The sequence below is a fragment of the Chelonia mydas genome, chromosome 17 (genome assembly GCF_015237465.2).
Source record: "Chelonia mydas isolate rCheMyd1 chromosome 17, rCheMyd1.pri.v2, whole genome shotgun sequence".
In the NCBI taxonomy this organism is placed as follows: domain Eukaryota; kingdom Metazoa; phylum Chordata; order Testudines; family Cheloniidae; genus Chelonia; species Chelonia mydas.
In genome coordinates, this window is record NC_051257.2 from 10640656 (window position 1) to 10655258 (window position 14603).

A 14603-nucleotide genomic window follows, 5' to 3' on the forward strand; every position below is an offset into this window, starting at 1 on the left:
GTGACTAAATTGACAGTGAAATTAGTCTCTGTGTAGAAGATCAGCACAAGGCACAAGGGATCCATTTAAGCCTTCAAAATAGGGGTTAAATTGGATTTAATTGCATGTATTGGACCTTGTACTGACCCCCTGCACAGTGGTGAATTTCCCTCCAGTCGCACATCCTTTTGAAAATAAAATGAATGCTTGTGTTTAGTCAAGAGGTGATGCACTTTGCACTCTTCCCTCTGAGTCTTGAATGAACTAACGCCCAGCATATTATTAATAATGCCTAGCTCTTATATATCACTTTTCATCAGTAAATTTCAAAGCGCTTTACAAAGTAGATCAGTATCCTTGTCCCCAGTTTCCAGATGGGAAAACTGAGGCACAAAGAGGTAAAGTGATTTGCTCAAGATCACTCAGGAAACCAGTGGCAGAGCCAGGACTAGAATCCATGTCTCCTGAGGTCTAACCCAGTGCTCTATCCACTAGGCCACACTGCAGTGCTGAAGGTGTTTTCTTTCAGATGAGACCTAAAGAAATTGTGGCTGTTCCTTTAAGAGGGTGGTTATTATTAGATACCTCCTCCCCACTTTGTCTTCACCCATGCTGGAAGGAATGCTCATTTGGTTAGGTCTCTGATCAAATACAGGGAAAAAAAAGTAAAGCAGGATGGACCTTTGCAATGGATTTGTAACATGTCACTAATGCTGAAGTGTCCAGGATGTGACGTGTTGAGATGTATTTGCTGGCATGGAGGATTATGGATGGTTTAGCTAAGAGTATTTAAATGGTTTTGATTTACCAACCTTGCTTCACTTCTCCCTTTCTAGAACACAGAGTTCAGGGAGTTCCTGCTTACCAAACTTATCAATGCTGAAAATGCTTGCTGCAAATCTGACAAGTTTGCAAAGCTGGAGGTAAGGAGAGTAAATATTTTCTCTGTCTTTCTCCTGCCTCTTCCCCAATCTCTCCCACACCACTGTCCTCTCTTTTGGGCCAGTCACAAAGACAGAGTAAGGCTAGAAGCAACTGGCGTATGAATGGAGGAAGTTCTTACCTATTCATCTTCCTCAGCTGCCATGTCCCCAGTGCAATTTCTAGGTCAAAATTTTCCTTAGGGAAGTAGAACCTCATCCCTCACCAAGTACCTCCTTAATTAAGGGAAATTTTGAAAGTGACCCTCTGCATAGGTGCAAACCACTGGTGTGGGGGATGATGGGAACATGTCCCCCCCAACTTTTTACCTTCTATGTGGTACAAGTCTCACACGTTCACAACCTGTCTCCCCTCCCCGCATCTTTTTTATATGGCCGAATGTGTGTCCCTCAGTTCTCCGCTGCCATGACATAATGCAGTGTGGGCCCCAATTTAGACCACGTTGTCTGGGTGACAATAGAAGCTGGTCCTGCGTCTTCTATCAGGAAGGCAGAGGGGTTACATGCTGTGCTACTGTATTAATGTCTATGAATGTCCTCCAGAATCTATTTGACCTAGACTTTATTATTGAGCTGGATCTGCACATCAAGGCAATCAGTGGAAGAGCCACTGTATTTTGCTGTCTAGGCAATTCGTAGTCACATTCTCATGCTGTTGCAATAAGAGGCTGATTGCCTGAATGTCCTGGACTGAGAAGATTGTTTTGACCCCACGGAGCCATTGTTGCACTCATGTTACCTTGTTCCTCTGCACCAAGAGGCTGTCAAACCAATTCACACACCACGAACTATGTCCCTTTTTATTCTTTCAGGACCGGACACGAGCTGCATTGCTGGACAATCTCCATGATGAGCTCCATACACACACACAGGCAATGTTAGGGCTGGGGCCAGAGGAAGATAAGCTTGAGAATGGAGGTCATGGAGGTTTCTTGGAATCATTTAAGGTAAAGAAAATCCTCTTACCTATTGCTGTAGATAGGACGGGCTATGGTCCAGTGAGCCCCAGAATAACGAAAGATCAGGGAACCCAATCTGATCCCAAGAGTGGCTTTTGGGAAAAGGGGTTTGGCTTCAAAGCAAGACCTGGGGATCAGGTAGAAGAGCTTTTTGCAAAAGGTCCCAATCCAGCCAAGTACTTTTAGAACATGCTTAACTTAAAACACATGAATAACTCAATGGAAGTCAGTGGGAATGCTCACGTGCTTAAAATTAAGTACACGCTTAAGTGTTTTGCTGGATCAGGGCCTGTATCAAGGAATCCCTCCTCCAGAGCATTTGATAATTCCTTCACCTGCCACTGTCCATTACTGTTCACGCCCTCTTGAAATAATGCCTGTAGTACTCAGGGCGAACGCTCAGACCTCTGTGACAAATACCCCTTGTGGCCTTACTAGCCGCAAGAGATGTCTCATAGGCTGCTCCCCAACCTTCAGGACTGCTTTTGTCAGCCGATGCTTTCACCACATTGCCATATGCTGCTGGGCTGTGTCTCTGCTCAGAAGCTAGTCATTGTGCTGAGAGAGGAGACACTTCCTAAGATGATGCTTCTGAGCTGGTGAAGTAAACGGGTGGCCTGACAACAGGACTAACAGGTGGTGGTTGCTGTTTTTAATATAGGAAACAAGATGAGAGATGGGTATATTTGGAGATGAGAGTAGGAAAGGGGCTTCAGTTACCCCGGCGACGAGTCTGGTATAAATGCCTAAGGAGAGAATGGGGGAAGGAGAAAATGCAAAAGTCTAAAGAAAAGCGAGGGAAGAGAATACAGTGACCCCTCAAGGGATTCATTGCCTGGCAGAGCTGGATTCCTAACCATGGTGGAACAGAAATGTACTCAGCGCTTTGGGGAAGTCCCTAAAGAAAGGAGGCTGTCTAAAAAGAGTGGTAGCTCTTGGACAAGCTCCACAGTGAAAGAAAAGAAAGCGTGGCAGGAAGCGTTTGTATGTATAAATATGAGGCCAGGCATCACCGGTACAGCTATACCTGTAAACTCTTCCGGCAAAACACTGCTAGTGTGGACGCAGCTCATGCTGGCAAACCTGTGCTTTTGTTGATATCGTTTATTCCAGCCTCCCCGAGGAAATAAGAGTCTAAACTAGGGGTAAATAGAGTCTAAAGTAGGGGTTTTTGCCAGCACAGCTATGTCTGTCAGGGATCACATCTCATCACACCCCTGGCTGATATACTATGCCAGTGAAGGTGTAGACCTGGCCAGAGTCCAGAATATAGAAAAACAACAACTGCATTGTGACATTGTTCACAAGCAGTAAAACACAACATTAGAAGCACTACAGAATATGATAGTGTCATAGTTCCAAGACAACTGCACCAGTATTCCCCCTCAAAGGCACCCGCTCTAGGTTCCCGGCTCTTCAGACATCCACATTTCCCTCCCTCCTGACTGGGGTTTTTCCAGGCTTCACAGTTCCCTGCCTGCCTGCATTGTGATAGCCTCAGACTGCCTAAAAGGCCAGCATCTCTGCTTCCTCTCCAGAGGTTATGAACAGCGTTAATTGCCAACAGTTTTGAGTTCCCACACAGCTCTTTCTAAGCAAGCGCATTTGTTCTTAAGATAAAAGCATTACAGAGAAAACATATTAACAATAATAAAAGAACCTACATGCATGCTATGTAGCTTACCCCAACTCCATCTTCAAGCTCTGGCAGGTGTCAGTCCTTCCAACCCTTCTGCAAGGTTTGGGGCTGTCCCTTGGACAGCAGGTCTTGTCTGTTTGATGGATCAGAAAGAAGGTCTTAAATCAGGTTAAACTCAGGCTGTTTATCCAAAAATCCTTTCTTTGTTAGTTGGTCTAGCCGTGTCTCTATGTGCCAGTCTTGCCATCACTGTGGCACAGAGAATGCAGGCAGGCCTGGGTGGGGAGAGTATTGTATTTGTAGCAGAAAGCTGCCAAGCGGGTACCCAAAGCAAGTGGAGGCTGCCAAATGGCCGAGTCAGTAGGTCACACAGTTGACAATCTGATTCCAGCCACTGGCTGGGTTGTTCTAATAAAACACAGAGAGTCTCTCTCCAGCCCCCAGCACGTCCTGTGGGATATCTGGAAGCTGGATGTTTTCCTGGTTGCTGTTCAGAAACATATGGCTTGCTGAACAGGGCTGATATCCCGGAACTTTTATTCATCTCCCTCATTGCTACAGCTCATTTCCTGAAGGCCACAACCCTGTTTCTAGCAGCTTCTGAGGGAGAGGAAAAGGAGAGAGGAAGATGAAAGCGAAACCATATGTAGCTGCTCCCAGGCTAGTCTGTGATTTTCAAGCTCTTCAAACAGTTTTCACTGCCTGAGGTTTTAGACTTTTAGGTGTGTTTCTTCAACCTGTTTATACTCAAAATTTTTTTGTTGGTATGGCAAAGTAAGCGATAATGGCTACCAGAGACTACGGAATTATGGCATGTGACAGTGGTCCTTCCAGCTCATCCCTTTAAAATGTTCATTTTAAGAAATTTGGGCCTAATTTTAATCCCAGTTGTGCTGTTTTTACACTTGTGTAACTCTTTCGACTACAGTGGAGCTATGCCTGATTTACATGAGGGCAAAGCAGATTTCATGTACCCAGCATACATGAGCAGTAGAATTACACCAGATGTAAAAATGATATAAAGCGGGGTCGTAATCAGGCTAACAGACATGTCGGTGTCTCATGTTGGGCACCCAGAACACTTCACAGAGCAATCACACTATATCTGATCTTTGTCCTCCTTCTCAAAGGAAACCTGCACAACACCTACAAAAGACGAGCCTGGGAGCCTAAATTCATAACTTTGCTAGACACTAAAAATCACAGACTGAATAGAGACATTGGATTTATGGCTTATTGCAACAATCTATAACCCACTAACCTCCCTCCTTTCCCCAGTGCTTTTTTCCCTCTCCTCTCCTCCCTATGACTAGAGAGGTGTTAATGGACCACTTCACCTTGAATGGTCCCTTGAAATGTGTGTTAACTATTTATACTAAACAATCTGTTCCACCTTGTATTTAGCTGTGACACGCTGAATACCTTTCCCAGACCTGAAGAAGAGCTCTCTGTAAGCTTGAAACTCAGCAGCAGAAGTGGGTCCTATTAAAAATATTACCTCACCCACCTTGTCACCCAGAAATTAAGACGCACGAAATTAATGGACAGTTTTGAAACTTTTGGCCACAATCCCTCTGGGTGCTGGATTCTGATTTCACACCAATTTTACGCTGGCATAACTCCACCAAAGTTGTTGCTGAAATCAGAATGAGACTGGGTCTTATTTTCCCCATCCGTAATAATACTTCCTTGCCTATCTCCTAAGTGTAGATGAGGTTTCATCAGATAATCATTGTACTGTGTTTAGAAGATGTGAAGAGCTGAACAGGTGCTAAACCTTATTACTCATGCAGAATACTGTAAGTCAAAAACGCTGAGCAACCCTTTAATCCTGTTATCTGCCTCCTGCACAGATCATGTCCATTAGATTCACTCTCCAGAACAAAATCAGCAATACTTTACTGTAGACCCCCTAAAAGTTATTCAGAACATCACGAAAACCACACATTCGTTAGACACATCTATTTCAAGAGATTTTGAGATATTCATGTTACATGAGATTTTTGCTTATAAGAAAGTGGACTTTATTGCTCTTTTGGCATTTCAGGGTCTCCCAGTGCATGTGATGAATTCAGCTGCCAGAATAACTTTGCGTTTGCCTTGTTACCTTTGGACAGCACTGCTGATCTGCCTGATAGCTTATTTCCTTCACAGTGTGTTTCCAGTGTAAATATAAAATGAGAGGAGAAATGGTAAATAAAGTGGTTTGGCGGAGAAGGGAGGGTGGAAAGAAATTACACGTGTTCATTTCTATTTGCCTCCTGTCCCAGGCCTGCTTTCCGGCTGCTCAGGCGGTGCTGTAGTGGCCTCTGTTTGGGGGCTTCAGTGATTTGGTGTCTGAGTGCTTTTAGCCCCTCCCCACAAAGCCAATGTCCTCTGCTTCCTGGCTAAAGCAAATTAATCCTTTCACATACACCCCAGAATTTCAAACAATTCCCAATTTCAGCTCTTCATGGCCAGGCGGCGTAGCTGAGGTATAAAGGAGCTTGGACCCAAATCCGGAAAAGCTTTGAGGTGGCTAACTCCTATTGAAATCCATGGGAGTTAGGCGTATTCAGGTGATTTCAATGGAAGTTAGGCACCTAAAAGTCTTTGGTGTGTCCCTCTTCCTGAGTCTCCAGGCTTTGGGTCCATGTAGAGAAGCAGCCACTCCCACTGCAACAGTTCACATCACTCACCACCCCCAGGAGCTACTCCTTACCTTGGCTCTCCTGCCAGCCTGCCTTTCAGGCTGCTTTTCCCGGCCCTGTCTCAGGCACCTTTCCTAGCTCCCTCTCACCTGTGAACCCAGTGCAGGTCCTTTCTAGAGGCTGCTCACCTTCTCGCTCGGGAGCCCACCGACAGCCTGCTGTTCTCTCCAGCTCCGACTACACCCTGGTTGGCTTTCATGTCCTTGTCCACGCCCAGCAGGCCCTGGTGTGGGCTAAGGAGCAGAGAGGAAGCCAGGCACAGGACAGAGCTGGAACTGGAACCTTGCTTGAAGACCCAGATCACTGTGGGACACCTTCCGTTTCAGTACAAACCAAGCAGCACAAATGCAAGTTCGGACATGGGGATCTGTCCTGTTAGAATTAAAGTCGCAAGTGTGAAAAATGCACCAGGCAGAAGTCGGATTTTAAAGTGTAACATGTTTATTTCGAGGAGTTGTGGGTTATAAATATTCATTATTAGCTGAGATAAAGTGGGCTCATTTTCAACGTGATGTACAGAGAATTAAGCATGGTAATCTATCACCAATTCACAGAAGAATAGGCCATGTCAATAGACCTTTTTTTCCCCAGCCCCAATCCTGCAGAGTATTAATCACATACTTAACTTTATTTAAAGTGAGTCGTCCCACAGAAGTCAGCGGGATTATTCACAAAGCTAAGTTTGTGTGTGTGTGAGTCTTTGCAAGGTCCAGGCCATAATATTTATGACTCCTAAATAAATGCCAGGAAGAAATGCTAATATTTTGTTGACAGGAAGAGCCAATACAATACATGAATTGAGAAAGCACTTTATCTGAATGTACAGTACCTGGAGAACATTTGTTATGGATAGTAAAGATACCGGTCAGTTACAAGAATTAATTGTATTTTCAAGTATTGTTAATATATACGTTCATCAGTCATAATAAACCAAACATTATGGATTTATGTTTTGTCTTGATTTTGATTACAGGAAGTGAGGGGTACTGGGTTAAACTGTCTTGACAGTTTACCATCATAGTCATTTCTTTAGGCTGAGCTGACACCTACTGGTTTAAAAAACAAAGTCACATCAGCCAGTTTTCAGAGTAGCAGCCGTGTTAGTTTGTATCTGCAAAAAGAACAGGAGGACTTGTGGCATCTTAGAGACTAACATATGTATTTGAGCATAGCTGCTGTGACTGGGTGCATGGCACCCTGGGGTTATACTATTTCTAGATCAAAGTAAAGGGCAGAGACTGGCACATATAATATTTCCTTTTCACTGAGGCCCAAGGGCTGGTTTTTAAATGGTATTTAAAACTGTTAAGGATACAGATACACACCGAGTGGGAATTCCAGAGACACCTCAGTGCCCAGCTCCTAGAAGTCATTGTTTCTGTTGCGGGTTCTCGGGGGGAGTGTGGTCTAATGGTTAGAGCAGGGCCTGGGAAGCAGGATTTCTGGGTTCTTTCCCTGCCAGGAGACTATCAGCCATGACTCTCCGGTTTTACTTCTGGCTGTCCCACTCACTGCCAATGCTTACCTGTCAGAGACACATGGTAGACAATGATGTGTCCTCAGTCCATAAACTGTGTGCATAAAACTCATTAAGAGAGTAAGAGGAAAACATCTGTCATGTTTGCTGTATGGCTTGTCATCTAGGTGTCCTCTACTACGGGCTAGGTAGCTAACTGCGGTGCAACCTATGTTACTGTTTCCAACCTTTTCAGGTCGGCAAGCCCTTATTCAAAGGATCTGCGACCCTCTGAAATTTATTATGAAAGTTAGAGTAACAAAGCATATCAGTGACCCCACTCCATATAATTTGGTGTGTTTTGAGAGGGTGACAGAGAGTATTTGAAGGGGGGAGGGTATTGCAGGAAGCGAGGGAGATTTTCTTTGCTTTACAGTGTAATACAATTCTCTGTGACTTGCCACTCTCCCGATTGCCTGTTGTAACCCACCAGTTGAGGAACACTGGCATACATGAGAAAAGACTGGTTAATGAACTGGCTTGTCCTTTTCTTGTTGTCTAGTGGAACTTGGCTTGTGGGCGAAAGTGACCATGATAATCCATCGCCTGAAGGATTTCTTTGGTTGGTTGTGGGTGCAAAAGCCTTTATGCCATTTGGGGTGATTCATGAGGCCCATGACCCACCTAAATTCTGTGTTGAGGACTTAGTCGGTGCGGACACCGTGTGAATTTTAACCCTTTGTGAGCCATTCATTGTATGGACTCAGCCGTCGACATTCGAGATACGCTGGTCAATTTAATTGCACTTGCAGGTCACGTGGTGGTACTGCGGCTTTATCCTAGGATAAGACTCAGGTTCCCAGGGTGGATACCTGTGTTCACAGATTCAACTCTGGGTTTCAGAAGCTCCTGACTCTGATTTTCTAAACTATGACAACATCCCGTGGAGATGCAAAGGGGTAGTTAGTGCAAGGAAATAGTATTCTGGCCTCATAACAAGGGGTTGTTCCCTGTTCCTGTTAACTTGTCGACAGAGAGCCATTCGAGTCCGCAGCCATTCAATGGAAACCATGGTGGGGAGTCAGAAGAAACATCACAGTGGAGGGATCCCAGGGAGCCTGAGTGGAGGAATCACCCACAACAGTGGCGAAATAACAAAGACCACCTTCTCGGTGAGTACAGCACATCTGCTGTGAGACCATCACTCTTTAGAGATCAGAGGAGCAAACGGTGAGAAAAGCCATATTGGACTACCTAGTCTATCCTTCCTTTACCACACAGTGCTTTTCTCTGCAGTATATGGAAGTATGCTCTAATGTGGATAAAGCCCTGGATCGGGTGATGAGAGGCCTGGGGGCTATCCCTAGCTCTGCCATTAACCTATTGTGTGACCTATTAACCTATTCACCGCTCTGTGCCTTTATTTATGCCCCCCACCCTTTGTCCATCTTGTCTAATGAGATTGTAAACTCCTTGGAGCAGGGACTGTTACTTAATATATGATTGTGTAGCGCCTGGTATGCTGGGATCCTGGTCTTAGTCAGGGCTTGTAGGTGATGCCATAATCATATGTATATTTCCTAGTGTTGTAATCAGTTCAGCTTTAAATATCTCAAGTGACAGGGCTTCCACCACTCTCTTGGGGAGACTGTTCCAAAATCTTACAGATATTGGTGCAGATTTACAAATGGTAGGTGTCTAACTCCCATTGATAGTGTAATGATAGTGAGTGGAATGAGGTGCCTAACTCGCACAGGTGCTTTAGTAACCTCCCCCCACCCCGCCGGCACCAATCTATGTATTTAGATGCCTAAATATCTTTGTCAGTCCGGCCTATCCTCATTAGGATTTTTTCGCCTTATTCAGACTTAATTTTCCTTTTCTGTCACCCGATTTGTCTTTGTTATACACCTTGAACCATCCTAAACAACTCCTCTCCCTTCTATATGCTTCAAATCCTTTATCATTGAGCTATGCTGTCCTCTTTCAATCTTTGGTTATCCAAACTATACATCTACCTAAAACTCTGTGGGCACAAATATCCCTAGAAAAGGTGTATTAATGAATGTGAACTTTGTTTGCAAGGCTGGTGTAGGACATTATGTGGCGATTTTCTCGACAGTTGTGCGTAATAAGGATGAGGATAAGATCTGTGTGGCAGATTGAGATGCTTTTGCTTGTTTTGGACCAAATTTGATTCCGTTGCCTTTGGGGGAATTATAACTTTCAGATTGTCTTCCCAGATGTTTTTATCTGTTTTGGGAGTGGCATTAAATAGGCTGTAGATCGTCACCCTGAGGGAAAAATGCACAGCCGGAAATAAGTGTCTGGAGTAATTTCCATCTTGGCTCTGGGCAGAGGAAGATCCTGGAGAGGAATATTTTTGTTTTATTTTAAATTGGAACATTTTGTTTTTCAGCCTCCTGTAGCTGCAGCAACAGCCAAGAACCAGTCAAGGAGTCCTATTAAGCGACGGTCGGGGTTGTTCCCCCGCCTGCACACTGGATCAGAAAGCCAATCAGAAAGCAGGACAAGATGGTAAGCACTGAAGTGCAGCAGTAGTAATTGTTTTGTCTGAGGCCTTGTCTTGACTAGGAAAAGAGAACATGCTTGTTATCATGTAACCACATCATGACTTTGCCCTTAGCATACACATCTTTTAACTCATGTTAGGTGATCAGGGCTGACCCTAGGTTCCCCTCATTGGTTGACCACATCAAGCTAAGTGTTAATCTTTGCCTATACCAGGGGCAAAGTCATGGATGAGGTTGTGGTAGCTAACAGATGTTGGCTAACACAACGTCATCTCTGACCTTTTTTCCTAGTCAAGACAAGGCCTTAGATTGCAAGGGCATCCTGCCTTCTCCATGGATCTCTACACCTAGCTAGTCCTAAAAGGAACGTTACTGTTGTTCATCTGGTTAAAGGCGAGATGTCAAAGTTTGGCTAAAAGTAAAACAAACAAAAAAACTTGCTTGAGAGAGATTCCAGAAGAGGGGGAAGTGACATGAATGCTATTGCTTAAAAAGGGTATTTAGGCTGTAAATCTACACTGGTCTCTGTGCCAGAGTGAGTGATATGACAAGCACTGTACACAGATGGGCTTAGATTAGAATGACTCCAGGCCCGGGACTGGCCTGATTAAAGCTAGGGTCAGGTTTTTTAATATGATTCTATTTGTACTATAGAACACAGAGACTCAGGTGGGTCAGATTTTGATCAAAACTTACGCAAAGTTCAAGAGGGTTTGGATCTAAGATGTAGACTCAGCCCATTCTAGAAAGAAGGTCCAGACCCAAAGTTTAGGTTAGGATCCGAACTTCCCCAAAGTTTTTGGGGGATTGTTACCTGGGGCCCCTGCCAGCGGACACCTCCTTTGAAGAGGAGACTCCTTCACCCACCTAAACCATGCATCGGTTTAGCCAGCACTATAGAAACTATTGTTTGATGCTAGAGACTTTGCATACTGTTGTCCTTTTCTAAGAAAGATAGCAAACATCTCCTCTGCCACAAGTCAGGTGCCAGGATCCTGGATAGCTTACAAGTGGGTTTCATGTCAGACACTGGTCCTGAGTCAGCAATGGTTGCTCTGATGGATTTACACCGGCCTAATAGGGAGCAGAATTTGGCCAACTCTTTCTTGTCTCTTGTATAATCCCTCCAATCTGTTCTTTGCCCCTCAGTGACAGTGTCTCAGGAACACAGAAGACACCAGACGGGGGACATTCTTCTCAAGACATGAAATCTGAAACCTCATCTAATCCTAGCTCTCCTGAAATATGCCCTAACAAAGAAAGGTAAATAGCAAAGGCTGGAGCACAGTTGTCCTTTATGCTGGAGTTCATATCAATGCAGTTCAGTAAGGAGCCTACAGACAACCAAACAGGGGAGGAAAGTGAAGTTGTTATATGACTCACTTACAGCAAACCTACCAATGTATCTTTCTTCAAATAAGATTTGGTATTAAGGGAAAAGCAACGAAAGCAGGCATCTCCCTTGTTTGTGTGAAAATACCTATAATTCTCTCAGGAACCCTCTTAATAAAAAAAACAATAACCAGTATTTTGAAGATATTGTCCAAAACACCAGAGCAGTGCAATAAAAGCATTGTATAGGACTGTTACTGCAGAATATCTAACAGGTGAGGCTAGTAGGAATCTGTGGAAAACAGAAGGGAAATCAATAGAAATATTTAGTGTTCTGGTTAGCATTTAGGGAATTAACATGGGCCATTTGTTTCTGTTAGTCTTATACCCCAGTCATTTAATTTCATGGGTTTTTTTTTAATGATTATGTATAGATTTAAAAATGCCAGGCCAAACTAATCCCTGCTGTAATTCCATTGCGGTCAAGGAATTGAATCAAGGCTAAACATCTCCCACTAGCCTTCAGCATGAAGCTGTCTATGCTGTAATCATCTGTTTTCTTCTTGTTCGCTTGCTAGGCCATTTATTAAATTGAAAGAGAATGGAAGATCAAACATCTCCCGCTCTTCATCAAGTACCAGCAGCTTCGGCAGCACGGCAGGGGAGACCGAAACCTTGGAAGAATACGACAGCGTGGTAGGCATTGAATACCACCACACTTGTATACAGTAGGGCCTGCTTCTGATCCTGATTATGCTTGTCTAAGTCCATTGACTCCAATTGAGTTACACCTGATTTACACTGGTGTAAGTTCAGAATTAGACCCATAATAGCTATACATAGTTGTACCTTTATCTAAACAGCCTCATGTCATTGATCTTACTGCAGTGCTTTTATTTATCTTTCGCCATCACTGTTTTGAATGAGTTTCCATCATCTGAATTAATTAAAATTCTATAGTAGTTCTCACCCTAACTTCAGGACTGAGTCCACTGGTCCCCTGTGCAGTAAAACGATGAGCCACAACAAAGGGTATGTCTACACTGCAGTCATGGGGTGTGATTGCAGCTAGTGTAGACACACCTGGGCTAGGCCAGTGTGGGTACTGGAATAGTGAACCCTGCCTGCATGCACTTCAGCTGATGGCAGGTTGCAGCTAGAACTAGAAATCTTGCCGGTAATGACATTTACAGTGGAAGTCTAATCAAGCTATAGCTGTGGGTCTTCTCTCTCCCTCCGTATTTACATTGTACTCATCACCACGGTGGCTAAGTGCCTAGACGTATCATTCCCTTCATGTTGTTGATGGGGGGGAACTGAGGCACAGGGAAGTGAAGTGATTTTTCAGATGTCACATGGTGAACCTGTGGCAGAGCCAAGCATATAATGAAGTCTCCTGACTCGGATCATTCCTGCATGTTCCAAGTCCTAGGGGCCTTGCTGCCATGATGAGGCAGCATCGGTGGCTGCGTGGTGGTAATAGTGCGTGTTCTGTCATGTGACTCAGCTGTTCCTTAATGTTTTCAAAGGCGCTTACAAGATTCCATTAATTAGACTGATTAAAAACAAAACTAATCCTGCAGCCCTTCCTGACATTGCGGTTAATGGGACTACTCAAGGGAATTCAGGCTGCAGGATTGGGCCTGAATCTGATCTCACTTGCATTGGTTCATCCTCTCCCCACTGATACCAAGTGACTTCACACTTGATATACATAAGCAAGAGGGGAATTAAATCTACAGTGTGCAAAAGTCCTTATTGCAGCCGGTGGGGACAGACAGACAGGTGCAAGTCTAAGCACCAGCAGGCTTTGCTCCATCAATATCACCTTTCCCAAGAACCTTGCTATTTCTTGGACCGGAACCGCTGCTGAGCACAGATGCAGTGCAATAGGAATAGAATGCCACTAACGAAAGCTCTCCATAAAAAGGTCTTTGCTCAATCTCTGCCTACAGGGCAGCCATCCATCCACAGCCTCGCCTTTCAAACAGGACGTGTTTGTCTACGGCTCTTCTCCCAGCAACGAGAATCCAAGTATGGCAGCTGCTGCTACACCGGTGATCATGAGCAGGAGTCCCACAGGTGTGTAGGATGGGGTGGTGGAGCTTGACTGGGACAGACACTTGTATCTGTTGGGCAAATGTACAAATGTCTCTAGGAAGGTCAATTCACTAAGTGCCCCCCATGGAACGAAACCCAAGTATCTGGCTCCACTTCAGTTGTCTTCTAATAAGGTTCTTATGCTGTCCTTTCACCATAGTGCCTGAGCACCAGTAATGCATTAAGCAACATGACTACACATCCGTCAGGTGGTGGTTATTCTCTGATCCTCTCCCCAGAGAGAGAAGTGTGTGCAGTGGAGGATGTTTTGGTAGGGTTTGTTTTGGGGTTTCTTTGGTCTCTGGATAGAAACTGTCCCCCAGGAGACAGGTTGCCTTTGGACCCCCTAGAAACACCACAATCCATTCAGTGCTGGCATGGAGGAACAGAATGGCACTGGTCTTCCCATTCTTTTCAAAGCCGGCAAAGGCCGCCACTGATCTCCCCAGGACCTGTTGCCTTTTGTTTTCCAGGGCCCCAGCAGCACTGGGAAATTATCCTTCTTGTGTGAAGAAAAATATGGCCTAGTATCAGCTGTGTCATAGCGCTGCTGGCAGTGCATTGAAACAGAACCCACAAAACAATGAGCAAAATTACTTCAGCCGCTCTCCCCCCAGCCAGCCATTAATCTCCAGTGAATATTTTATCACCAGTCACTGTTACCGAGAGCCCTATTCTGCAACTCCTACTCATGCTAAAGTCCAGCTGAAATCAACGGGCCAATTCACATGAATAAGTACTCTTTGATGTGTGAGGGTTGCAGAACTGGACCTTTACTTAGGGCTTGATTTGGCAACCCTTATGCACATTAGAAAATAGTTCCACTGAAGTCAATAAATGGAGACCGCTAGCCTGACTCTCTCAGCATGACTAAGGATTGCAGAGTGGGGCCCAAACCAAAATCTGTTGAAGTCAATGGGCATCTTTTTATGGTTGTCTTTTCAGGCCCCCCCAGTTCAGCAGATGCACTTTA

General features: G+C 44.6%; 1 protein-coding gene across 9 annotated transcripts in view; it reads left to right on the plus strand.

Annotated features, from left to right (window-relative positions):
- Positions 1–14603, plus strand: part of RAP1GAP2 (RAP1 GTPase activating protein 2) — a 293053-nt gene that overhangs the window by 268754 nt on the left and 9696 nt on the right. For all 9 annotated transcript variants that reach the window (XM_043531454.1, XM_043531450.1, XM_043531453.1 and 6 more), the window contains 7 exons: positions 816–902; positions 1733–1867; positions 8699–8836; positions 10084–10202; positions 11348–11461; positions 12109–12226; positions 13486–13612. In XM_043531454.1, the coding sequence (XP_043387389.1) occupies positions 816–902; positions 1733–1867; positions 8699–8836; positions 10084–10202; positions 11348–11461; positions 12109–12226; positions 13486–13612 (838 nt within the window). The remainder of the gene's footprint in view (positions 1–815; positions 903–1732; positions 1868–8698; positions 8837–10083; positions 10203–11347; positions 11462–12108; positions 12227–13485; positions 13613–14603) is intronic.